The sequence below is a fragment of the Arachis hypogaea genome, chromosome 8 (assembly GCF_003086295.3).
Source record: "Arachis hypogaea cultivar Tifrunner chromosome 8, arahy.Tifrunner.gnm2.J5K5, whole genome shotgun sequence".
Taxonomy (NCBI): domain Eukaryota; kingdom Viridiplantae; phylum Streptophyta; class Magnoliopsida; order Fabales; family Fabaceae; genus Arachis; species Arachis hypogaea.
The window spans coordinates 42,328,559-42,356,538 of NC_092043.1; the positions used below are offsets into that span (position 1 = coordinate 42,328,559).

Here is a 27,980-nt window from a genome sequence, read left to right on the forward strand (position 1 = left end):
TAATATAATATATATAATAAAATTACCTATAATTTAACAACAATCAAAACCAATAAAAACTAATTTACTTATATTCACTCACAAAATCAAACTCTCCTTATCAGAATGATAAGCTTTTAAAACAAGACATCACAACATAAATAAATAACTATATAAAAGTCATACATTAACTTGAAAATGATTCCTCAATTATGCACTGTTTAACATGGTACAAATTATAGTCTCAAAACAGAAAGACACACGATAATCGATCATAGGATGATAGCTTTAATTTCTAATAATGTTAAAATAATACAGTTGTATAACGAAGTATACTTGAAGTATTTGAATTTATTAGAATTTCACTAAAGTTAAAAAATAATATTATCTATCTTATCACAAAATAATTTACTTGATACAAAAATATAAAGACATAAATAATCTTGCATGAATATTATTCATCAAACTAGTTGAAATGTACAGAAAATATTGCACCATTTATTAAATCAACAATCTCCCTACTTCTTCAACGAACAAATTGTATAAGGATGCCTTCCACAGTTACAAGCTGCAACCAAAAAAGTATAAAAACGATAAATCTCATAACTCTAATATTCACAATCATAACATTTTTATTCATAGAATATCACTTTAATTGAGAAACAATCGAAATAATTAAGAAGCGAAGGAATAAATACCCAAGCATAATAATAAGTTAGTTATTGGTTACCTTAAACATAAACAAATGAAAGGAATGTAACGAATCTTTGCTTGATAAGTCTACTGAATTAAGAGCATGGTTCCACACGTAGAAAACCATGAAGGCATGTGCCACAACCTAACAAATTTAAAATATTGATAAAATGATCAACAATTTCACTTTAATTTTATTCTTAAAACAACATAGATATATATAGTTTAAAGAAAATTTGAATAAATGAATCAGAATAAAAAACTAAAAATGCCTTATAACTTTCTATAAAAAATTTTCTAATATCATTATATGAATTTTTCTAATATTATCATAATAAAAGACTATAATCTATATATGCATGTATCATATTACCGTAACAATTTTGCTCCATAGAACAGGAGATAATGCTCCCATTGTAATAGCAATTCCATAAGCCATTTGAATAAGTGATACACATAACCAAAATACCTAAAAAAAAGATGTGAGTATATATATCATCAAAACTTCATTTTTAATTAGATAATATAAGAAACTAAAGAAAAATAAATTACCGGCTTAACACCCAAGCGTATTGGCAAAGTTTTCAAACCTGCTGCTTTGTCTCCTTCAACATCCCCTAAATCCTATTTATCACCAAATAATATTAGATCTAGTTGTGATTAAACACATCCAATAAAAAAATGGTATTAAAAATTAATGTTTCTTTTAAAAAAGTTGAAAATTTTACCTTTGTTAATGTTATTATTGTGTAGAACAAACCTATGACCACACAACCAAGAATCATAGATCTTGGAAAGGTAGCTGCCTTTTTTAGCACAAAGGTCTAAACATCATCGCACGAATTTAAAGTGAAAAAAAAAAAACAAAAAAGCATTAGACTTCATGAAAATTGCATGATAGGAAACTAAAGAATATAATTTTTAAAAATATATAAAAATTAATAAAATTGTAAATACTAACAAAATAATTTAACAATTAAATATTATAGTTTAGTAAAGCAATACCTTCATGTGAAGAAAAGGTCCTATATGAAATGATGCCAACATAGCAATTGCATTAGATAGTGATGTGAGGATTATAGATCTCTTCCATCTTAATAAAGGGAACTGAAAAGTATAGAAATAAAGAGTTACAAACATGTCAATAATCTAGTTTCTATTAAATAAATATGTTAGACTTGAAAATATTAAAATCACAAGCCAATGCCCTTAAATTAACATACAAAATAATCATGGCTTTGTTATCTTTATTTTTTATTTTTGTTTTAATCGATTTTAATCCATCTTGAATTTGACACTACTTCTAAAGTAAGAAGATTACTTATTTTAATTATAAACAGAACACAAAATTTAAAAATAATTTAAATAAGGAGGATGTTCCATAAATATGTATAAAACGTCTTTTTATAAAGACATTTATGTGTCGTATTATTATTGGACGTATTAATGAATCGGTTATTTTTGAATTTCTTAACAAATTAGAATAAAACCGATTTTTTTATAACAATAACAATAAACCCAATTGTTATCAGATTCGGTCGAACCGACCAATTTACAAAACCTACAGAATCATGATTTTTTGAAACAAAAATCAGGAATATATTTGTTTTTTTTATCAAAAGATTTAAACATGATTTGGTTCAGATTGTGTAAATCGATCGAATCAAATAGAGTCTAATAATTATAATGCGGACAATTGGGTTTATTATTGTTGCTATAATAAACCGATTTTGTTCTAATTTATTAAAAAATAAATTATTAACCGATTTAATAAAAATATCCAATAATATCACGACATATGTAAACGTCTTTAAAAGAAGACATTTTTAGTGTCTTTATCAAAGTAGTCTCCTTTAAATAAAGATTTAACTAACTTATATGTTAAAGATATATTTTAAAAATATAATAATAAAAATTTTTATAATATGCTTAATTTATGTCTTTAGAACACAAGTTAACAAAATTTTTTAAATAAATATTTTTTGAAATTTTATTTTAAAGCAACTCACATTAACTGAATATGCTCCCATTAGCGCAGCAGTAACAACAACACTCCAAATTAATGGTTGTGATCCTAACATCCATGCAACTCCAAAACCCTGCACAAAAAGCACAAAGAATAAGCTTTTCTAGGTAATGTTTTTCAATAAACTGTTAGATAATTCAATTAAATAATATATATAATAAAAAATATAAAATTATTTAACAATTAATAATATCATCTTTATATAAAAATATCTTTATGAAAATTAAAAAAATAATTCTATATGCAATACCGCAAGTAAAAACGATGTCACAAGTATAACTCCAGAAGTGAAGGAATATTCTCCGGATGCCAAAGGAAGATCTGGCTTATTAATCTACAACAAAATTTATAGCAAAGGTAAAAAGAATTAATAACAAATTAAAACAAAATATGCAAATGCAATGATACGTTAATTGGTAAATTTATCTTATGTCTTAGGCATATGTTAATTAAACCCTAAAGGTTAAATGATCTATTTTATTAACAATACGTTAACCAAACAATTAATGAAGACCTAGTCTATTGAAGCAATGAAAATCCAAGTGTTGACTTTTAGTAAGAAGTGCATACCTTGTCTATTTCCACATCGGATAATTGATTCACTCCCATAACAAATTGAGACGTGAAGAAGAAAGTTACTATATACTGAAACAAGGGAAAAAAAAATTGAGTAGATTATTAAACTATTTCAAAAAGAATTGAATATATGAATCAATTTTTAATTAGTTAATATATATTAGTTAATTTTTTTATTATAAAATTAATTTTTACTTTTATTTTAAAGGATTAAGGATTAGAATTTAGGATTTAACTTTTTGTGATTATTTAATATTTAAGATTTAAGATGTAAAATTTAAAGTTTAAAATTTAACATAAAAAAAAGAATTTCAAAAAATTAGCTGAAAAAAACTTGACTTTCTTGTTAAACTCTTTCGAAATAGTAAAATTACACCTTTTAAAATAGAAAAAAAAAAATTCTTTTCTAGGCAGATCATGAAAAACAGAGGATAACCTTTTTTAGGCAACTTGCGTTGATGAATAGAGATGTTGTCGTTACACAAAGTTAATTAAATATGAAACTTTGAAAACTTTGAACACTTCGAACAAGACCAAATGTTACATCAAAGAATAATTATACCTTAATAAATACATTTTCTAAATCAAATCATACAATAAGTAAATATAAATAATTAGTTTGAAATATCTAATATCTAATAAACCTAAAATCAAGAAGTACAAACATACTTGAAATGTGTAATTACCATACAAATTCAATTTTATGTTATTTATTGTGTAGAATAATATTCATCTCTTAAAATAAGTTTTGAAATTTTTATAAAACTATTATTTTTATATTAAAATGTGTAAATTAGCACTTTTTTATTATAATAAAAAGATGCATGTAATGTACCATTAATTTTTTTTCTTTTTCTACTGATTTATGATAATATCTATTATGAAATTAGTTAAAATACAGCCGTAATTTTAGAATTTATATTAAACAAATTATCTAAATTTTTAGAGCTCACCTGCAAGACTCCTTTTAAAAATAATAATGGAGATATTTCTGAAAAATTATCTACGGCAAGAAGTGATGAAGAAAGTCCTGCTGGTATCTGTTAAAAAAAAAAAAAACAAAATGAACAAATGATAATGACTAATTTTTATTTAGGGCATGTTTAATTAAAAATAAAAAATAAAGTTAAAAGCTAATTCAACACACCATTAAATAGGACGTAATAAAAAGGATGAAGATGATAAATATTATATTTTTTTATTTTTTTTAATATAATAAATAAATTTGATTCTCCACCCTAAATTTGATATCCAAATCAATTAAAGTTAAATATAATTAGATTTTACTCATTTTGACTCGATTAGCTAGCGAATATAGTATCTAATATAATCGAGTCAGATTGGATTTAATCAGATAATCAAATTATTCGTATCTGTTTACACCGCTATCATTAAGTATTAGTATATGGAATTAAAAATGAAACTAACCATGCCAAGGAATGCATAAAGTCTGCAAAATTGGAGAAACATAACGAGTCCCTTTTTAATAGACTCTAAAGCTTTTGGTGATTCATGAACTTCTGGTTCAGATTCATGTGATTGTGCAGAAGATGATGCATTTGTTAAGTATGTTTTCTCAATTTTATTGCATCTAGATCCTCTTTCAATGGGATTGTAATGAAGCTTTGAAATGTTGTGCTGCAAAGATGTCTTGATGCTGTGATCTTTTGTGAGATTCCTATCACTCTGCCATAAAGCTCTTCTTCCATAAGAATCTGGAGACCCAAATAAAATTTCATATTAGCACTGAAATTAGGAATTAAGATACTAATAGTGTATTTCGTTTGTATTTTTTATTTTCAGTGTGTTTAGTTTGTATATTAAATTTTAGTTTTTTTGTTTTTAAAATTTTATAAAAAAATAAAAAGTAGAAATAAAAACTCATAATTTAGAAACATAATAAATAATTCTCACTACTAGAAAATTAGTTATTACAGACGGATATTTCCGACAAATTTTATCCCACGGAAATACAAAGAAAATCTCAGAGAAATTTTTTGTCGAAAAACCAAAAAAATGGATTAGCATAAATTACAGACAAAAAAAAATCCGTTGATAATTCCGTCAAAAAAATTAATTTTTTTCATAAAAAATGATTACAGACAGAAAATTCGCCTATAATTAAATAAAAAAATCTCTGTCTTTTATTCCAAAGCCAAATAAATTTTTTATTAAATTTAATTTTAAAGAAGTTTTTTGTCTTTATAAAAAAAGACACATAGGTCTTTTTGCACTGAATTCAAACTATTGTTAGAGGAACCTATGTGTTTTTAATTTATAAAGGTTAAACACCTATTTGTATTTTAATTTGGTAAAAAATTTATTTATTTTAATAATAAAAGATCAGAAATTTATTTATTATTTTCTTTTAAAATTTTATTATTTTAACTTTTTATAAATTTTTTAAATTATAAAATATTAAAAATAAAAAAAATAAAAATGTAAATCAAATATATTCTAACTGTTTGTGTATATTAAATTAAATTTTATATTACCACTTGAGCTGCAGCTTATTAATACTATTTTCCACATTCAGCTAAACTTTCCGCTTAAATCATGACTACTTTAGCTATTTAATATTCCAATTTTATATTATCTTCTGCTGAGAATTTTAGTATTTTAGCTATTAATACATTTGAATAAATGTTTATTTGGTTCCATTAAATTGATAAATTTTTTTATTTTTTATTATATTTAATAAATTTTTAATAGTAAAAATAAAAATATTAAAAAAATAAAAAACATCTTTTTTAAAAAATTATAATTTACATCTTTTTTTTTAAAAATTTTTTTAAAAAAATATAATTAAAAATTAAAAAATTTTTATATAAAATATTTAAACATAAAATTACTTTTATTTTTATAAAATATCTTTTAAAAAAATCTTTTACAAAAATGCATCGAAAAAAACCCTAAGAATATTTGGAGTTTACATTAATAGAAAAAATCTTTAATGCCAAAAAAATGTCACTTTCAATTACGGAGAACAAGAATTTGAATACAACAACAACAAAAAAGGACGAAGCATCATCTTTTAATTTCAAAATAATAATAATAATAATAATAATAATAATAATAATAATAATAATAATAATAATAATAATAATAATAATAATTTGTAAATATATAAATGAATTTGAGTGATAAAAATTTACTATAAGATATAATGGTGTCCAATATTTTCTCTTAAAATTATGTTATATGTATATAAAAAATTAATTATTAATATAATTATTTATATAAAATATATATTAAAAAATTATATATTACATATATTTATACATAAATATATAATAATTATTTTTCATAATTAATTTTATATTTTATTTCTGATATCATATACAAGACTACAAGTTGATGAAAAACCGGAATACTTATTTATTTGGCAAATTTTACATTTATCAATATTATTATTATTATTATTATTATTATTATTATTATTATTATTATTGAATAAAAAAACAAGGGTGAATTAATATACAGACACGCATGTTTGGATCTATATAAGGTGAATACTATGGTCTATGGTGTATATAATATTGTGTAAAATTTATTAAAAAAAGACAAATAAATAATATTTAATAAATTTTAAATATTTTATTTTTATTTTATATATTTTATTATTTATTTATAAAAATAAATTAAACGATTTAAGCACCGTAATAAAAACTATCATAAAACTCACCTCTATATAAATCCGTGATGATCTTGCGCGATCTCCTTCCCTTTTCTAGAGTCTAAATTTTATTTTACTAAAATATTTGTTTCATCACTTTCATGTATAAATATAAAATATTTTACTATTCCTAAAGTTGGAATCCAAGACCAATTTTGTTAGAAACTAGTAAAAGTTTGGCCACTTGTCCTAGCAAAGCATATTTTTTATTATTAAATCTAATTCTTTTTAGAGGAAAGAGAAAGAGAGCATACTTGCATAGTAATTGTCGGCGAATTTTTTACTCTTCCAGCAGCTTGCTATAAGAAATGAAAAAGACAAAAAATATAAGTAGATAATAATATTATTGAATAATGTGAATAATAAAATTAAAAAAAATAAATTAATTTTTAATTTAATTAGTAACATAGCATGTTTTAGTTAAATTAGACTAATTTTAAGATTTATTATTTATGTTGTTTAAAAAAGTCATTAATTATTTAATACAAAAATAAAAAAATTCACCCTTGTTAACAAGCAAATATCAAGAGAAAAATTTTACTAACAGCTATAATTTCAAGATTTCATTAGGAAGAAAAAAAAATATACAGTCATGATTTGTGAATATATTTACCAGCAAGCTTTTCGTTTCTCCATTAATAATTTGAGATAACTTTAATTTGTAGTTGTATTTCGTATATAATTAATTATCCCTCTATATCTTATTTCACATAGGTTGATGTGCATATTTATATGGCTGACTAGGAAACTAAATCGTTTAGAAAAATGCTTAATGCAACAATTTTATTTAATATTGTTCAGTACTCAATAGTCTAATATTTTTTAATGTTATAATTTAATAATATATTTTTAATTAATATTTTTAAATATTATTATCTAACTATTGGACTAGAAACAATGAATTGTGTTGAGGTGTAGCATTACTCAATAGTTAATTACCCTGCAGAACACTTTGAGAGATCCATTATAAATTTTTATAATCATAAATCATGACAATATAATATTTTTTATAAGTTACGTACATGTATTTTTTTTTTTAGTAAAATAAGTGGCATGTATATCTTTTACCATGTTTAGTGCGTATTAGTGTAAGGTATTTGTAATTTGTCGGCCCACTTTCTATATTTTTAGATAATAACATAATTTATTAAATTAAAATAATAAAATTACGTAAGTGCAAATATATATTTTATAACACTAAATTAAAAAAAATGAGTAATACCATACCCTTTCTTAAATCTTAAACCACCACCAAACAATCGTCAAAAATACATCGTTACAAACTTGAGTCAGTGTTAATGGAAAAAAAAATATAAAAGATTAGGTCGCAAAATTTAGGAGAGGATTTGGGATATTAAGTATTTTTACACAGAAAGAGAGGGATGAATTTTTTTATACAAGGCCCTTTTTAAAACATCTTCGTATATGAACATCTAGACACTAAAATTGGAGATAAATCTGTCTATTTAAAATAACATAATTTAGATTTATTATAAAACGACACGTTTTAGCCGTTTGTACAAAGAATTTAAAATATCCTAAAAACGACGATAACCTAATCAATTTTTTTTTTGGAAAGCAAATTCATCAGCCGGCCAAATTCTTAAAAATTTATTTAGAGTATTACTAAAAAAATATAAAAAATATAGATACATAATAAAAATATTAAACAATATAAATAATAGATATATTAAATATTTATTTTATTAAATATGTAGATAATTATTATAATATTAAAATTTAAATAAATAATTTAAAAATATCGTATATTTTAATTTAATTAATAATTATTTATATTATTAAAAAATTTATTAATTACCTAGCATAACTCAAAAAGATATTATAATTTAGCGGTCATTTAATCTTCTTTATTTATGTATATACAGCTGTATAAAATATTATAGTTTAGCGGTTATCTAATCCTCTTTATTTATGTATATACGGCTGTAAATTCAACAAACAAATGCATGCTTAATGATATTTTGAAATTATTTTTATATCACTTGTGTTATAAAAATTTAAATTAATAAAAATAATATATAAATAATTATATTTTTTTATATAAGAGATTTTTTAGAATTATATAAAATTTACACAAATTTTCTTTTCATTTTTATTTGTCTAATGTTAAATTTTTTTAAAAAAATTAATAGAGATTAATCATAGATATTTTAATCATAAAAATTTTAATTTTATATAATAATATATTTTAAAAAAAAATTAAACTCATATATATAAAGAACAAAGAAGGCAAAAACGGAATTGCTCGTTTCTAATCAAACTTATGATTGTTAATACGTTATTAAAACAAATAGATCAGAATATATCAAACAACACTCTGTGTCTTGTTCTCTGTTTCTTAGCTTTTTTGAAGAAAAGAACACTGATTGATTAAGGTTAAAATATATCCGCCTAGAGAAAAATGATACTCTATCTTATTTTTAATATTTATCATCTTCCTAACATTCTTTGACTTTTGCTGTGTGAGAAGAGAAGAAGAAGAAGAAAAAGAAGAAGAAGAAAGATGTATACCAGCAGTAGTGGCAATGGAAGAAGTTGATCTGGGAATTAACACCAAATGCCCAAAAGCCATTAGAAATCAGCAAATAATTAATGTTAATGTAATGTGCATCAAACTGAAGATGTGTTGCAATTAGAGCATCGATCAGAGAGCGCTCTCTATGTGTTGCGATCCATAGTTGCATATATATAAATATATAGAAGGAACTAGAAAGGAAAATCGATGAGCCACTATTGGCGGCTTCTACGGTTATTATTTTTTTATTCATGCAACACATGCATGCCCAGTTAGCAACTTAGTATACTAATTTTTTTTGCCTTTTTCCAATGAGAAAATATCATTTTTCATTCGTGTGAGATACTAAAATGACTCTTTCCTCCTCTTTATTTATAAAATATAATTTTTTTATAAAATTTAAAAAACTTTTTTTTAATTTATTTTAAAATTTTTTGTGTTAATTAATATTAATTTTATCTATTTTTTAAAAAAACATTTTTATAAAAATATTTTTTAACAAAAATTTTATTTTTTATCATTAAATTTTACTTACCAAAATATTTTTTAATAAATTATTTTTTATTAATTAAATTATATTTTTATCAAAATATTTTAAAAAAGATCATAATTAATTTTTTTTCTAAGATATCCTTCAATCATTTTTTAATTATTAAATTATAATTTATCAAAATTTTTGTTAACAATTTTTTTATATTTTATTATTAATTTTTTGATATTAATATATATTATTTTAATATTAAATAAAAAATTTTAGTAAAATTATTTTTTAATATAAATATATATTAATTGTTATACATATTAATAATAGTAAGATTTTTTTATTTAATGTTAAAATAATATATATTAATATTAAAAAATTAATAATAAAATATAAAAATAATTGTTAACAAAAATTTTGGTAAAATTATAATTTAATAATTAAAAAATTATTAAAGACTATCTTAAAAAAAATTTTATTAAAGAATATTTTGTTAAGTAAAATTTAATGACAAAAAAATAAATTTTTTATTAAAAGGCATTTTTTTTTAAAAATAGATAAAATTAACATTAGTTAACATAAAAAAAATTTAAAATAAATTAAAAATAAAAATTTTTAAAAATTATAATAAAAAAATATTTTATAAATAAAAAAAAGAATATCATTTTAACATTTTATAGAAGAAAAGAGTGATATTTTCTCTTTTCCAAATTCACCGTTCAATGAAACTAAACATGACTTTTTTCCCTTTTTCCAAATCGAACATTCAACGAAACTAAACATTATTTTATATTGTTCCTGTCTAGCCATCATGAGTTCTAAGAACTTTTTATTTAAAAATAACAAATTTTTTATTAGAGAAAATTTTACCTGCTTTTTTTAAAAGGTATTAAAATAATATTTTTTTTATTTGTGAAATATATATTTTTTTGCTTTATAAGGTTTAAAATTTTTTTTCTTTAATCTATTTTAAATTTTTTGTGTTAACTAATGTTAATTTTATTTATTTTTTTTAAAAAAATTATTTTTTACAAAAATACTCTTTAATAAAAATTTTATATTTTTATTAATAAATTTTGCTTATAAAAATATCTTTTAATAAATTATTTTTTTATTAATTAAATTGTATTTTTATCAAAATATTTTTTAAAATTAATAATTAAATTATTTTTTATTGATTAAATTATATTTTTATCAAAATATTTTTTATAAAAATTAATAATTAAATTTTTTCTAAAATACCCTTTAAAAATTTTTAATTATTAAATTGTGATTTTACCAAAATTTTTGTTAACAATTATAGTTATATTTTACTATTAATATTTTGATATCAATATATATTACTTGTTATACATATTAACAGTGGTAAGATTTTTTTATTTAATATTAGAATAATATATATTGATATAAAAAAGTTAATAATAAAATATAAAAATAATTATTCATGAAAATTTTGGTAAATCACAATTTAATAATTAAAAAATTATTAAAAGGTATTTTAGAAAAAAATAATTTAATTATTAATTTTTTAAAATATATTTTGGTAAAAATACAATTTAATCAATAAAAAAATAATTTATTAAAAAATATTTTTGTAAGTAAAATTTAATGACAAAAATAAAATTTTTGTTAAAGGATATTTTTGTAAAAAAATATTTTTTCTTAAAAAATGATAAAATTAACATTAGTTAATACACAAAAAAAATTAAAATGAATTAAAGAAAAATTTTTTAAAGAATTATAAGAGATAAAAATATACATTTTACAAATAAAAAAGAAAAAAATGTCATTTTAGTATCTCTCATAAGAAAAGAGTAAAATTTTCTTTTTTATTATTGTTGTTGGGTTTATAAGTGTGTTATGTATACCTCATGTGGATTTAAAAGAGAGGTCTGTAGACTTCACTGAGTAGTGTGTATTATCTTTATAAAACTATAAACTATTAAGGCCTATGAAGTTCGAAAATTTTACTAAGTTGTTCAATATTCATTCGATATGTGTGTCTGTTGTATTTAATTTTGTTTTAATAAAAATAAATTTTTTTTGTCATACTTAAATATCATTACATATCAGTATGTCCAATTTTATTCTTAACATGTCTAACTTTATTATTTATTAAAATAAAAAATATTTTAAATATTTTATATAATTAAAGTAAGATATTAAAAAATTAAAAAAAATAAATTTATATTTTAATATAAAAAATATCAAAATATCATTTTTTTGTTATAATATCAAAATATCATTATAATTTATCTAAAAAATACTTTATATTTTATATATATTTGTGTCTTCGTATTTTATAAAATTTTAAAATTCGTGTCGGCATGTCTTCTGACGTGTCATGTCCCGTGTAAATGTCCATACATCATAGATTAAAACTAAACGATGTGGCCGCCATAACTCGGTTACATGTTATAACTCGTCTACATACGTTATAGATCGGTTACCAATAATAAGACATCAAAACGCTCAAACGAGCTATTACTCTCTGTTTAATGCAAAATTACTCGGAAACTCAACTATCACCTTCCATTTCAGATATAAAAGAAAGGGTAAGAATGTTGTTCAGATTATTGCATATTGCAAAGCTCATTATCCACTCACTAACTTGAGTGTCGGAATGCCTTTTCCGAGTACCGACACCCTTGTTCTTTCATTGCCAAAGTATAACTTATCCCGACAGAGAGCTTGCAGTTATTCATCAGCGGACGAGTTATACAGCGGCCAATCTCTACAAGAACAATTGGCGTCCACCGTAGGGTCTAGAAACAAAAATCCTTCTTTCTTTAGGTCCCAAAACTCTCATACTTGTTCATGGTTGACCAGCATCCTCCCACACCATCCATCCGAGCTTCCTCGGATGGTAACGGAGTTACAACAAGCTAATCAGTGTATGACGGACGAAAACCAACGAATGTAAAATCAGATAGCCAAGTTAACTAATGCTCGGATTGAAAATAATGATAATCGCAATGAGCAACCAGAGGGTGATGAAGAAAATTTTGATCCAACACACGTCTCTAAAACTCAACAACTAGAGAGAGATCAACAAAATGATGATGATGACGAATTAGACAACGTTGTTGGACCATTCACAGCCGACGTTATGAATTTCAAACTGCCTTGGAAATTCGTATTACCGATCACTTTGACTCCCTACGATGATATAGGAGATTCGAAAAAACATGTCAAGAAATTTCGATTTGTGATGATAGTGAACGGTGCTTCTAATCCTATTTTATGTCGTTGTTTTCCTATTTTTTTAGACGGTCATACACTTGATTGGTTTTCATCTTTGACTGCAGGTTCAATTTCACGCTTTCAAGAGCTCGCTAAGCAATTCGAAAATAAGTTCACTTCATCTTCCATCTATTTACATGATTCCGACTATCTAAACACTATCAATCAAGGGCAACATGAAACCTTCAGGGAGTATGTCACCCACTTCACCAAAGTAGCAATGAGCATCTCAAACCTTCACCCTGAGGTACACTTGCATGCTATAAAGAGTGGACTCCAACCGGGAACGTTCCAAGAGGCCATCACAGTGGTCAAACCCAAAATCTTGGCTGGATTTCGAGAGAAAGCCAAGGGTCAAATGGAGATTGAAGAGCCACGCCAAACTCGAAAATACGAGAAGAATCAAGCCAATAAGGAAGACAATAAAGCTTGGGACAACAAGAAACTTTTCGATTGATACCATGTTATGATTCTTATACCCAATTCAACACCAAAAAGGAGGAAATCATCAAGGAAATACTGAATTCAAAACTAATCAAACCTCCTTGGAAGGCTGGAATTACCAAGATATAAAGAATGTGGACAAAAAAAAGTATTGTGCTTTTCATCAGAAATACGGGCACACTACTTATGAGTGTATTGTAGCCAAAGACTTGCTTGAACTTTTAGCCCGGCAAGGACATTTAGACAAATACATTGGCGGCCATATCCTAAAGCGTGCCACACATCCATCTGACTCATCTTCTATAGGACAATCTTCACGGGACAAGGACAAAACAAACAATCATCAACCTAATCAACCCCACGGTGTGATCAATTGCATATCTGGGGCCATTGCGGGTTGTGAGCTTCAAGCTCGGCCCGTAAACGCACCAACCGAGCTATGCTTGCTGTCGAACGCATCCACAACAATTGTCAATCTTTGCCCACTTTCTCTGAAATGACTTTCCAACAATTTGACTTCAATTCAACCAAGCTCAACTAAGACGACCCGGTTGTTATCTTTATTCAACTAGGAGACTTAATATTTCGCAAAGTCTTGTTGGACCCCAGAAGTAGTGCCGATGTTTTATTTTACTCCACATTTCAGAAAATGAAATTAAGTGACAACATACTACAACCATCCATGAAAGATTTGGCAAGATTTTCAGGTGAACGAGTACCAGTGCTGGGATCAATGTGGTTACAGACCATACTTGGTGAGAGTCCTCTAACCAAAACTCTAGATGGTTAATACCTTGTGGTTGATTGTTTTAGTCCTTACAACTTAATACTTGGCCGACCTTTTTCGAATAAGTTCGGTGCAATTGTCTATACAATTCATCTATGTGTTAAGTTTCATGTACAGGAAAACCTTGTACTAATCACAGTGACCACCGTGAAGCTCCGCATTACTATAACATCAGTCTCAAAAGGCCTGTATCTAACCGAGCTATAGGTGCACAGATAATACCGTCCACAACTCGCTCGAGCTACCATCATTAGCTGAGTTAGATCCGCACGCCGAGTCTCAAGACCACCCTACCCCCAAATAAAGAATTACAAAAAGTTTCTTTAACTAATGATCCAAATAAGTTCACTTTTATAGGTTCAACTATGCAGGGTGATGACAAAGGAGAAGCTTGGTGTGGTATTTTATAACCCACACTTACTACCGGCAAGTGCACCGGGTCGTACCAAGTAATACCTTATGTGAGTAAGGGTCGATCCCACGAGGATTGATGGATTAAGCAACAGTTATTGAGTGATAAGCTTAGTTAGGCAAGCAGAAATTGGTTTTGAGATGTTTAAAAGGTTTAAGTTTGAATTCAAAATATCAAAAGTATAGACAATTAAATAAATTGGGAATAAAATATGGATAAACAGATAAGGCTTCAGAGTTATCTATTTTTCCGGATTAACTTTTCTTACTAACTATTTTAATTATGTAGGATTTAATTTATGGCAAACTATATATGACTAGACCCTAATTCCTTAGACCTTCCTAGTCTCTTCTAAAATTCATTAATTGCCAATTCCTTGGTCAATTAATTTCAATTAGAGGGTAAAAATCAATTTTCAGTTTATATGCCAAAAAAATTCTAATTACCCAAAAATAAGGGGATTATATGTCACGTATCCCATTAAATCCAAATAATTAAAATTTAGGAGAATATATTTTCAAGCTATTGTTCAAGTAAAGAGTTTTTCCAAGTTTTACAAGAACTCAAATAGAAAGAGGGTCATACTTCCGATCCACCCAAAATTCATAAGATAAAGAACGAAAACAATTCTTAAATATAAATCCAAAACATAAATTAAAATAGAAAAAGTAATAAAATCAATCCATACAAGTAGACAGAGCTCCTAACCTTAATAGTGGAGATTTAGTTGCTCATGGAATGTAGAATGTAAATTTGTATAGAATTCCCTAATGGAATCCCTCTAATGTAATCTAATGTGATGTCCCTAATAGAAGAGAAGTCTCCCCTTTTTATAACTAATCCTAATTAATTTAAAATCTAATTATCTAAAAATAAAAATAATATCTTTTCCTAAAAGATAAGATTTGAATTTAAATTCGAATTAATTAACAGATTTTCAGTTGATGGGTGGGGACCACTTGCTTTGTCCATTCTGCAGCTTCTAATCTGTGTTTTATGGGCTGGAAAGTGGGTCAAAACAGCCCAGAAATTCGTAACCAGCATTTTCTGAATTATTGCAGATCGCGCATGTGACGCATCCGCGTCGTCCACGCGCTCGCGTCATTTGTGCATATTCCAGTCCACGCATTCGCGTCAGGCACGCGATCGCGACATTGCAATTTCTCCATTCCGCGCGGTCGCGTGAGCCATGCGTCCGCGTCGGTCTTCGCTGGTCATCTCATTGGTTTCTTCTTCTTCTCTATAGAAACTTCATCAAATTCCTTCGAATGCTACCTAAAATAAATAATATTGCACAAAACTCAAAATAGCATCCATAGTGGCTAAAATATAATTAATTCTTAATTAAACTCAATAAATTAGATGCAAATTCACTAGGAAAAGATAGACAAGATGCTCACGCATCAAAGCTCATCCAATTTCTCCAACAAAATGCCAATCTCTTTGCTTGAACTCCCGCAAACATGCCAGGCATCGATCTCTCTGTAATATCTCATAAGCTGGCAATAAACTCGTCAATTTGACCTATAGCACAGAAAAAGCACAATCTCGGAATGGAAAAGAAACAAGCATCATTAGAGGAGACCAAAAAGCTCATTGATGCCATCTTCATTCAAGAACTCAGATTCACAACATGGTTAGCTAATGTTGTCATGGTAAAGAAACATAATGGTAAATGGCTCATGTGCATCGACTTCACTGATTTAAACAAAGCATGTCCTAAAGATGCATATCCCTTACCATCTATTGATGCTTTAGTTGATAATTCATCTGGCTTTGGCACTTTAAATTTCATGGATGCATATTCTGGTTATAACCAGATCATGATGCATCCACCCGATCAAGATAAAACTGCTTTCAAAACTAAGTATCGTAATTTTTACCATAAAGTTATGCCTTTTGGCCTTAAGAATGCGGAGACTACTTACCAACTACTTATGAATAAAGTGTTCGATAGGAAAATAGGGGGGAACAGGGAGGTCTATATTGATGACATGGTGGCAAAACCCAAAATCAGCGAGTCTCATGTCAACGACCTTGTGGAAATTTTTGCACAAGTCAGAAAATACAACGTGAGGTTAAATCCTGAGAAATACGTCTTTGGCGTCCAAAGAGGTAAATTCCTTGGCTTTTTGCTTACAAGCCGAGGCATAGAAACAAATCCTGAAAAAGGCTGAGCTGTTTTGGAAATGTAAAGTCCTTGAACTATAAAGGAGGTCCAACGATTAACAGGGAGACTTGCTGCTTTATCAAGATTTTTACCTTGTTTAGCTTATAAATCTTCTTGCTTTTATCAATCACTCAAAAAGAAAAATAATTTTAAATGGGATGATGAATGTGAAACTGCTTTTTCAAACCTACAAACTCTGCTTTTGAAACCTCCCATTTTGCAAATACCCGAACTTGGCGAAGAACTTTACCTTTATCTATCAATTACTGACTTGGCAATTAGTTCTGTTCTTGTTACAGGAAGGGACAAGATGCAAAGGCCTGTTTACTTCATTAGCAAATCACTATAAAATTCCTAGCTTCACTACCGAAAGATAGAAAAACTCGCCCCACCTTAGTATTCTCAACTAGGCATCTCCGACCTTATTTCCAGAGTCATACCATTAATGTTCAAACTGAGCAACCACTATGGCAAGTACTCACAAAACCAGAATTTGCTGGGAGATTAATAAAGTGGTCAATCGAATTATCCGAGTTCAATATCAGATATCAATCATGAGGCTCCATCAAATCACAATATCTTGCCGACTTTGTTGCCGAGTTTACTGCTCCCAACTCCAACGATATGCCAGCACATGGACACTCTATGTCGACGGCACCTCTAATTCTCAAGGGTCAGGAGCTGGAATTCTTCTCGAAGATGGTAATGGAATTGTTTTAGAACACTCCTTACGCTTCTCTTTTAAGGCTAGCAACAATAAAGTTGAATATGAAGCACTAATTGCAGCCCTAAGGTTAGCCATTGAGTTAAGCATTTCTGAAATAGAGGTACACTGTGACTCTTTATTAGTAGAACAACTGGTAAATAAGTCTTTTCAAGTCAAAGATCATCTCTTAACAAAATATCTAGATATTGTCAAATCACTCATGCCTTCTTTTCAAAATTTAAAATTTATCATATTTCAAGGGAACAAAATCACCAAGCTAACATTCTGTCAAAACCCGCAAGTACACAATGACACATTGCCACTCTTTTAAAATCCACACTAATTACACCAAGCATCCATTTCATTAATGTTTGCAACATCAGCTAAGCAGACGATTGGCAATGGCCTTATGTCCAATATATCTAAAAACTAGAAACATTCCACCAAAAATCGATCATTTGAAAAAATTCCGAAGACTAGCTTCATATTTTACATTGTTAAATGATACTCTGTATAGACGAGGATATACCCATCCCAGATTAAAAGTTTTTAAATAGGTCAGAAGCCGATCTTGCCTTGGCTGAGGCTCATGAAGGAATATGCGGCACGCATATAGGAGCACAGAGCTTATCATTCAAAATTCTCTGAGCTGGTTTTTTCTGGCCGAGTTTACAAAAAGATTGTCATCAAAAGGTGAAAACTTGTAAAAATTGTCAAAAACACGCTCCAATGATACATGTATCAGTCGAGCAATTGCATCACTCCGAGGTAAGTTGGCCATTCTATCCGTGGGGGATTGACATCCTCGGTTCATTTTCTATTGCACCCGGACAGGTAAAATTTTTAGTTGTGGCTATTGACTATTTCTCCAGGTGGATTGAGGCACAACCACTGGCCAAAATCACATCATAGCAAATGATTTCCTTTGTTTGGAAGCACATTATATGCATATTTGATATACCTCATCATATTATTACTGACAATGGTCGTCAGTTTGTCGACCATAATTTCACATCTTTTTTACAGAACTTAAAAATCCAACAACACTTCTCTTCAGTTGAACATCCGCAGACTAACAAATTAGCAGAAGCCGCAAAAAAAGTTGTCTTACATGCTTTAAGAAAGAAATTAGATGATGCAAAAGGACTTTGGGCCAAGCCAATTTCAGAAATTCTTTGGAGTTATAACACCACTACACATTCTACTACTAAGGAAACCCTATTTTGTTTAGTCTATGGGTCTGATACAATGATTCCTTTGGAGATCTCTCAATCCTCACTAAACACAAGCAAACAATCACAATGAAGCTCGAAGAATTGAACTAGATTTACTTAAAGAAATCCGAGACATAGCCTCTGTCCACCACCGAGCAATACAGCAAAACATAGATCGGCAGTACAATCAGAAGGTCAATCCTCTCTCTTTTCATGTTGACAACTTGGAACTCAGAAAGACTAAGCAAGCCAGACGATCTCCATTTCATGGGAAACTTGCAACCAAATGGGAAGGTCCACTCAGAATTCTTGAAGCTCTCGAAAATGGGGCTTATAAGCTAAATCTCTAGATGGTATAATATTACCTAACACTTGGAATATTTCCTCTTTAAAGTAATATTATAGTTAAAACGACAAGGACAGGCTTGTACTTATTTTCCTACTCACAAGATTTTTTCCAAAAAGGGTTTTGGTTAGAGAGGTATTAACGAGGCAAGCCTACCTGCACCTTTGTAAACAAAGGTCAAACATCAATACATCACGACTGAAGAAACACCGAGTTATATATCAATCATCCTCTTTTCTCTGATCTCTTTCAAACCAACCTATGACTATATACTATCAAATCAGTCACAAAATATCAAAATGATTTATCCACTAGTGATAACTCTTCAATTCAAATTTGCATCATTTAAACATGCGCAATCAAACTCAATCATCAATCAATTACCAAACTACAAATTTAACTAACGAGGTATTCTCGTCCAAACAATAAAGTGTACTTCTATCAAAACCCCAATCAAAAATAGGGACCAATAATTCAGTGGCAATCTAAAATAGCCATTAGCCAATAATTCACTCATAAATCTACCTACAAATTCATTAAATATCAAATAGTTATTCAGATATTATCCAAAAGAGATACGTCTTAACAACTAACTATTACAAATAGCCAAACTAAACTCGTAAAACTCAAATCCAAACTCATCGAACAATTTGATGTCTAAAAGTAATAAAATCAAATACCATAAGTTCAAAATCAAAATAGAAAGTACAAATTACTTTAAATTATCATCTTCTTCCTCGGCAGCCTCGTCATCATCTACTAAGACCCCATCACGAACCACTTTGCCCATATCCATTTGTGAGAAATCAATGTCAGGGGCGACAAACTTTGCCTGCGTCACTACACGCTCCAATCCCTCCACAAAAGCATCAAGAATCTCAGATACCCTGCTCTTCTCCATCTCGTTCAATTTCACTGTAACTTCAATCACTTGATCCTTCATGCTGGAAAGATCACTATCCCTCATTCTTAATAATTCTATGTCTTTATCATAATTATTCCTCTTCGATTTCAACTTTTCTTCTTTCGCAGCTAGCTTTTTTCTCAGATCATCAATTACCATTTCTTTCAAATCAAGCTCTTCCTTCAAATTCACTTATTCATCATTTTTTCTAACAGTTTCTTATGCCTCCTCTCCTGACCCCGACAAATACTGACCATGCGAAAACCCAAAACATAAAAAACCCAATAGTTATACAACATATAGCTCATCATTCAAAAGTTTACAAATGAAGTTCAGTTTTAATACCTAAAGATATTGGTCAACAGCAATATCTCCGACCTCATCAATCAAGGCAACGTCGGAAGACGCCTACAATACCTTGTCAACCATAAACCATAAAAGGAATATCTCATCCCATACCGAGGAACTATCCCCATCCTCGGCAAACTTATGGAGCTTCTCTTGCTTATTTACAAATGCCAATAGCTCTTTCAAAGAAATTTCCTTCCTTCTTCGTAACATCATCACTCAAATTTATAATATCGGCCTTCCTTTTCTTAAAAACAATGCTCTTTTTCTTAAGGGCTGGTTGATTCACCTCTCCTTCCCCATTAATTTTTTAGGATTCGAAGATGAACCCTCTTTGTCAAAATTCTTCGTCTTCAGACGAGTTCTCAAGCTCGTTGTCGATACACCCGGATACTTTCCTCTTATAAAACAAATAAACAATGTAAAAAATACAGCAAAATTGTCAACATTTTCAAAAAATAGCTTATCAACCCTCACCAAGGTAGTTTACCACAGACATTTTGTCTTTTTCCCATGGAGGCAAATTCACGACATATATCAATTTTTCTCTATCAACAACCTCAACCAAGTACCCTATTATACACTCATTTCGAGGACTTATCTCCTCTGGACCTAATATATGTTGTGGTTGTGAACACCAAAATAGAGAAAACTTCTCACCTAAATACTCGTCTAAATAGAATAGAAAATCCTCATCCACCGACTTTACTTTCATAAATATTTTCTTGAAATCTTTGAAAGATGACTTATAGAGTTTGAAAACTGAAAAACCAAGAGCACTATTTAGATTAACCTAAATCTCCTTTCAAATTCCTTTAGCTTGAAATAAAGAGAAAAACAACTCAAGAGAAGGTTTTATTTCCAGAAACTCCATTAAAATTTCAAAATATCTTAGAAAAGCCCAACCATTTGGATGGAGCTGAGACAGGGCACAATTTAGTTATTTCAAAACATCACACTCGAAAATGGTAAAAGGCAGTTTCACACGAAGTTCTTCAAGAACACAGCTATGCATGTAAAAAATATTCGAAATCTATTTTTCTATTAAAGACACGATCAGCCTTGGTGCATGGCAGCAACTCAACCCTCACTCCAAAACCTTTCCTAACTATCTTCGATGCATCAATCTCACCCACACTACCCTCATCAACAAACAGTGAACCTCGACTCCTCACGTCCTCATTTACCCATTTGTAAGAACCGTCTTCTTCATCTTTATATTTTTTCTTCCTTTTTTTATCACCCATGGACTCTTAAGAAAAGCAAAAATAGACAAGTAGAAGAGGTTATTAGAAACCCTCTCGAATTTTTTCACCACTACGAAAAATCGAGGCGAAACCTGGAATTCAAGGGAAAAACTCAAAGTATTAGATAATATATCATTCAAATCACTTTGTGTAACCCATTCATCAGCAGTATGGGTTTATAGCCTAAGAAGAGAGGTCAATTGGTTGAGAGTCTCTAGGGTGAAATCTTCAGGAAGATTTGGTTTTAGTAATTCCTCCATGATCAGAGTCGAGGTGGGTACTTCCTCCTCGTCGGTAATCTTGTTCAAAATAGTCAAAAGTTCAGCTAAGTCAGCATGAAGCGGGCTAGAGACAGTGGCTAAAGGTTCCTTGACAAGTTTGGGACTTTGTTGGAAAGATGGTCTAGATTGGTCCATTGGACTTGAAGGATTATGGGATTTTGGAGTAGCCTGAGGAGAAGGCATTGTTGCCTTAGTATCTCGAACAGGTGAGTCAATGGTTTGTGAAAGAAGGGGATTGATGATAAGATTGACATCAATCGGAGAAGAAAGGGTAAAGTTATTCACAGTTTGACGTGAAGGAGATTTTTCTTTATTCGAATCTATTGGATTTTGTTCTTCAATAACCAACGAATTGATAACTTGGGTAGGAGTGACAATGGTGGTTATCGGTTAAACAGGTGATGAAGGTTTTTGGGCTTCATGTGTGTGATGAGAGGTTGTTTTGTCACTGGAAGAGGACAAGCTCGAGTGATGGCCTTCTTGCCTTTTTGGATCAATCTGTATTATCGGCACAAAAGGAGTGGATTGAGTAGTCCTCCCAGCCTTTGTCATGATAAAGATAGTCATGAGTAAAATAAAATGGAAGTTGATGAGACTAAAGCTAAAATTAGTGAATAATTATACCTAGGCAGGTCTTCTAGGTTTGAGATGTGGAAATAGAGAAGAAGTCTCTGATGATTCATTTGAATCAGAATTCTCGGAAGAAGAGGAGGTAATTTGTTTGGTGGAAGGTTGATGACTTTCATCAGAGGAGCTCTCACTCGATGATTGTTTCTGAAATAAAGAGTATAGAGATTATGGTGCGCAAAGTTAGAACTTGCACAACTTCACCAGCAAGTGTACCGGGTCATCTAAGTAATATCTCAGGTGAGTGAGAGTCGATCCCATGAGGATCATTGGATTGAGCAAGTAATAGTTATCTTGCTGGACTTAGTCAGACGAAATAGAAAAAGAGTGGTTGTTGTAGGCACATAAAACAAGGAAATAAAGAAAGCAGCAAAGAATTGGTATAGAAACAATGGTGAGAAATAGTTAAGGCCTTGGAAATGCTTATCTTTCTGGATTAATACCTCTTACTGATTATTGTAACAACGAATCATTTATTCTACGGCAATGCTGTAAGTGATTAAACCCCAATTCCTTGGACCCTTTTAATCTCCTCTGATTCTCATCAAAAGCCAGGGTCAGTAGTCATTCGAATCAAACGAGGGTGAAGCTCAACACAATTCAATCTCTCTTGATCCTACTTAAAATGTCACAGACAAGGTCAGATCTTTCAGATCGGAGAATGAAGCTCAGTATTCTAGCCTTAGCACCACAAAAACCTCAATCACCCAAAGCTAACCGGATTTTATGTCACTTATCTAATTAGCCCAGGCAATTTACAGTTTAGGAGATGTATTCTCAAACTGTAGTTCAATACTATCCGGTCAAGGACTTGCAAGAACTCATGTAGAAAAAGGGGTCCTACTTCCGTTCCATCCTAGAATCATTTAGATGAAGAACGATAATACATCATAGAATGGAGTCAAACATATATGAAAATAAAAAAGTAATAGTATTAATCCATGGGAACAAGCAGAGCTCCTAACCTTAACTAGGAGGTTTAGTTACTCATACTTTACAGAGAAAACAAAAAAGATCTGAACATAATATTCCGTGTGTGTCTGAATCTCCCCTCCCGGGAGGCGTGATCCTTTGGAGGAAGGAAGTCCCTTATTTATAGTAAAAACCTCTAAGACTAAACCTACAAGATGTTAATTTTAAATTTAAAAGTTACAAAGATAAGACTAAATAAGCTAAGGAGTGCTAAAATCTACTTTGGACCCACTTTAGTCATGTTCTTTGGTCAAGCCTAGCATTCAACTTGGAGCCCATAAAGGGGGTGATCTCTCTGTCTTCTGCTCCCTGGCGTTGAATGTCAGTTTTGGGCGTTCAACTTAGGAGGTTGGTCCTTCTTAACTGTTGAACTACTGATGTAAACATTCAACATCATCAGTTGTGGGCAATATTTCTGAAAAAGAAGTATAGACTATTATATATTGTTGAAAAGTTCTGAAAGTATTAATTTTTTTAGAGACTAAAATATCCACTTTTAAAATTTTGAAAAATTAATTTAAGTAATTACTCTTTATTTTTTAAAAAGCTTTAAAAACTTGAAAATAAATATCAAATAGTTAATTAAAAATTAAAGGTACAATAAATTTAAGTGTATGCATCAATTTGGTCAACAATTAAAAATTAATAAATAATCCATATTTAAAAATCCCTTAAAAGTTAATTTTTGCTGTGCCAACACTCTGCAACTTGCTTTTTTATGTTTTGAATATTAAAAGGTCCTTAATTTTACATTTTATTCACTCCCTATTCAGAAGAATTGTATATTCAGTGTTTTGACGACTTATTCCATAGTTGTGAATAAAAAATTTAGGATGTAGTTGTTTTATCTTTTAGGGATATATTTCAATAATATAATAATATTTTTAAATAACTTTTAATAAAATATTTTTTATAATACTGTTAAAATATGTATAATGAAAATACATGTTAGCAAGATCCAAAAACTTAATATGTCATATGCGTAAGCCGATAAGCACGCCAAAGGTCTCAACTGAATTTGATTTCTTGTTTTGAATCCATGCATTGACCAGTGTTGTTCATTCCAATAAATAAAGCACCCATTAGTGGCACGTATATTTTTTTAATGCCGCCTCCTCTGACAATATGTTAAATATATATTCACTATGGGTACAGACTTACATTCTAATATTTTGATATTTTTATGCCAAAAAAATGCAAAATTCATAGAAGATCTAAACATTGTTTTAACCAAAATTAAATGGTTAAATATCTGAGACTTGATGGTGCGTAGTCTCTATCTTTGAGGTTTTATAAAGCAGCTGCTCGGACTAAATCACTAAAACTAAAAACAATTACTAAAATTGATTAAAATAAATTTTATTAAAATTATAGTTATTTTATTTCTAAGACAATCAGATCATTTTGATATCGTAATAATTAAATAAGTAAATTATTCTTTATTAAAATAATTTATTCTAATTAATTTAAACATAGAGTAAACTATCATTTCTACCCACAAAAATTTTAAATACGGACAAATCTACTCATAAAACAACAAAATTAAAGTTGTACCCATAAAAAATAGATTCTGTACGACAAAACTATTCAAACTTAAAAAATAACAAAAAAATCCCAAAATATCCTTCTTCTAATCCTAATTTTTCTCACTTCTTATCCCTTATCTATTCCCACTGCAAATACTGTAAGCAACAAAATTAATTTTCTAAAGTTGTCAAAACTAGGAGAGGAAGGAAGGAGGTGCTGGTGGAACTGAGAGCAGCCATCGCCATTGCCATCGAGCAAAGGAGGAAGAGTGAGAGAGAAGGCTGAAACAGAGAGAGTGAGAGAGAATGACAAAACGCGAGGAGAAGAAAGAAGGGATGTGTTGTCGCAACTGAAGCCTCCTTCGAAGTCGCGGCTATCAGAACTTCCGCCAGAGGAGGACTTTGTCGTTGTCGTCGTAGCTAGAGGTGCAGAAAGGGGAGGGTTGCGATGGAGGCCAGGAATCATTCTGTCACCACCGCGCTTGCTGTCACCATCGATGAAACTCGTCGTTGGAGGCATTATCTTTGCTAACAGCTCCAACTTTAAAGGCCGCAACATCACTGTCAACGAGCCTTAATTAGTGTTGATAGCGGAGGTGATGGTAGTGGCTTCAGAAATGGAAGAGGCTGTGGATATGGTAGTGGTGGTGAATTTCACCGCCATGGTGGCTGTTGTGAAGGTGGATACAAAAAAAATGGTGGTGATGAAAGTGACAGTTATTATGGCAGTTACAAGGACCGTAGTTTTGGGGATGGTGGAAGTGACTGGTATTTGGTTATGTTTTCATGGTGTTGTGGTTCTATCTAATTTTTTACCTATGAATCTGGTTGTTTGTTGGGAGAAAATGATGGTGGTAAAATGAAAGAGGCGATGGGAGTGGTGGTTGGGGTGACGGTAGTACTGACAATTATGGTAGATGTGGATGAGAATTGAAGAGGAAGAGTTTAGTGGTGATAAAGCTATAAAGGGGTTAGGGATTAGGATGGGTTAAGTTAGGCTAAAAAGGGTAATTTAGAATTTTTGGGTAATATTTTAGGGTTTGGATAGTTTTGTCGTGCGAAATCCATCTTTCATGGGTAATGTTGAGTTTAAAGAACTAAACTATCATTAAGATGATGGCTAAACATTGTTGGATTAAAAGTCAATTATATGTGTGATTTGTTTTGTTTAGTGTGAAAAAAATAAATTGAATTAAAACTGGCCTAAGAAACAATGATACCAGCCAAATAGCATCTAGCACACACAAACACACATAATGGCCCAAGAATATATTTTCTACCATCACAAATCCTTCCTATCAGCAACAAAATAAGCCTCTAACAAAATGAAAGAAAGAAAGAAATTGGCTCAAGTTCATCAATAGTCCAACCGGTGGTCCATATCCAAATTCAATCTTCTCACTTAGTTTCTAACTAAATGATTCAATTTTCATTTCATTTGAACCAATTCACATCACCATCGAACCAAAACACTCTTCACCAAAACTAAACTCTTTCTTCTCTCTCTTCTCTTTTTTTCACATCACCCACGTAAAAACTTTGAAGCAAAAAAGAAAGAGAAAGGAAGCTCTGTGCTAGGGCACAATTGAAGAACGAAAAAAAAGTTTCCGATTTCAAGCAAAAGAAGAGAAGGTCAAAGAGATTAGGACAAAAGGCAATATCACATCCAAAGGCAAATCACAAAAAGAGAGTTTCCACATTTTTGTTTTGTTCAAGATTGCTGAAGAAATTGTTTGTGTTACAAGCACTGATTTGGAAAAATAAAGAAATCAAAGATGATAAGCTCTACTGTGAATCAACGCTCAAAAATAAAACTTGGAGCCAAAGTAAAAAGACGCGGTCTAGATTCAATAAGCAAGATGAAAAAGGTTGAAAGAGAAGATGAAAGGTATGGTTGCATGTTTGATTCGGTCGTTGCTTCTACCTCATCTCTTCTCTGTCATGCCGTTGCTACATCTGATTTTGGGAAAAGAAGCCAAACAAGGTGCTAAAGCAAGTTTCAAGTCTAGGAAGCTTCATTCCTCAATTAAAGGGATGAATGGCCAAGGATTAAAGCAAGGAGTGAGAGCACAACGTTTGGATTCTTATAGCTCACTGAGCTGTTTCCTTCATTATTTTCATTGAGTGTCTCATTATCTCAGTCTAGTCTTTCTGTGTTTCAATGGTAAAAGGAAAAATGGTGAGGTTTACATGTAAAAGCTATTGAGTGAAAAAAAAAACAGAGAGTTAGACTTGAAGAAAAAGCCTAAGTTTATCTCAGAAATTATTTTTTAGTTTTTCTGTTTTGTTATCATGATTCTGAGAGGATTTTCTTACAAGTTGGGTTAGTATTTTGCTGTTGAAAGTTAGGGTGAGTTCCTAGTCAAGTCTAGTTTGGGTTAGAAACTGGATCTGTCGCAAACAGAATTTGTTAGAATCCTAGGGAGAATTGGTGATTGTAATTCTATTGAAAGATAGTGAAATTCCATCATTGTTGTAATGGAGACTGGATGTAAGCTACATTGGAGTGAGTAACTGAACCAGGATATATCTGTGTGTCATTTTCTTTTCTCTTCTCTGTTTTTGGTTCTGCACTATAGGAGACAAAACAAAAGTATCTCCTGATTCTACTATCCAACAATACTTCACTATAATACACCTTGCACATAAATCTGTTTGACTCTCAATGCGTCATGAGACAAAATCAACATATCTCCTATTTTCTACTCAAAATTTCTCAACAGAATTCAAGGTTTGGAAGCAAAGTTAAAGGGAGACCAAGATTCAACACCCCTTCTATTAGCCAC

General features: G+C 29.4%; 2 protein-coding genes across 3 annotated transcripts in view; both read right to left on the reverse strand.

The window, feature by feature from the left end:
* Window positions 1-247: 247 nt before the first annotated feature.
* Window positions 248-9,649, reverse strand: LOC112707566 (naringenin 8-dimethylallyltransferase 1, chloroplastic). The gene is made up of 13 exons (XM_025759350.2): window positions 9,483-9,649; window positions 7,205-7,249; window positions 4,703-4,989; window positions 4,228-4,314; window positions 3,269-3,343; window positions 2,949-3,032; window positions 2,682-2,771; window positions 1,678-1,779; window positions 1,401-1,496; window positions 1,225-1,296; window positions 1,046-1,141; window positions 710-817; window positions 248-547 (listed from the first exon to the last, which is right to left on the reverse strand). Exons 1-13 carry the CDS (start codon window positions 9,541-9,543, stop codon window positions 506-508), a joined length of 1,245 nt encoding a protein of 414 aa, XP_025615135.1. The 5' UTR covers window positions 9,544-9,649; the 3' UTR covers window positions 248-505.
* A 14,254-nt stretch (window positions 9,650-23,903) lies between these two features.
* LOC114924329 (uncharacterized) overlaps window positions 23,904-27,980 on the reverse strand; it is a 38,732-nt gene continuing 34,655 nt past the window's right edge. The window contains exon 4 of one of the 2 annotated variants that reach the window (XR_011864871.1): window positions 23,904-24,042. The gene's annotated coding sequence lies outside the window, so the exon portion shown is untranslated. Of the gene's footprint in view, window positions 24,084-27,980 lie in introns of both variants that reach the window. The other variant, XR_003811458.2, reaches the window with a different exon arrangement.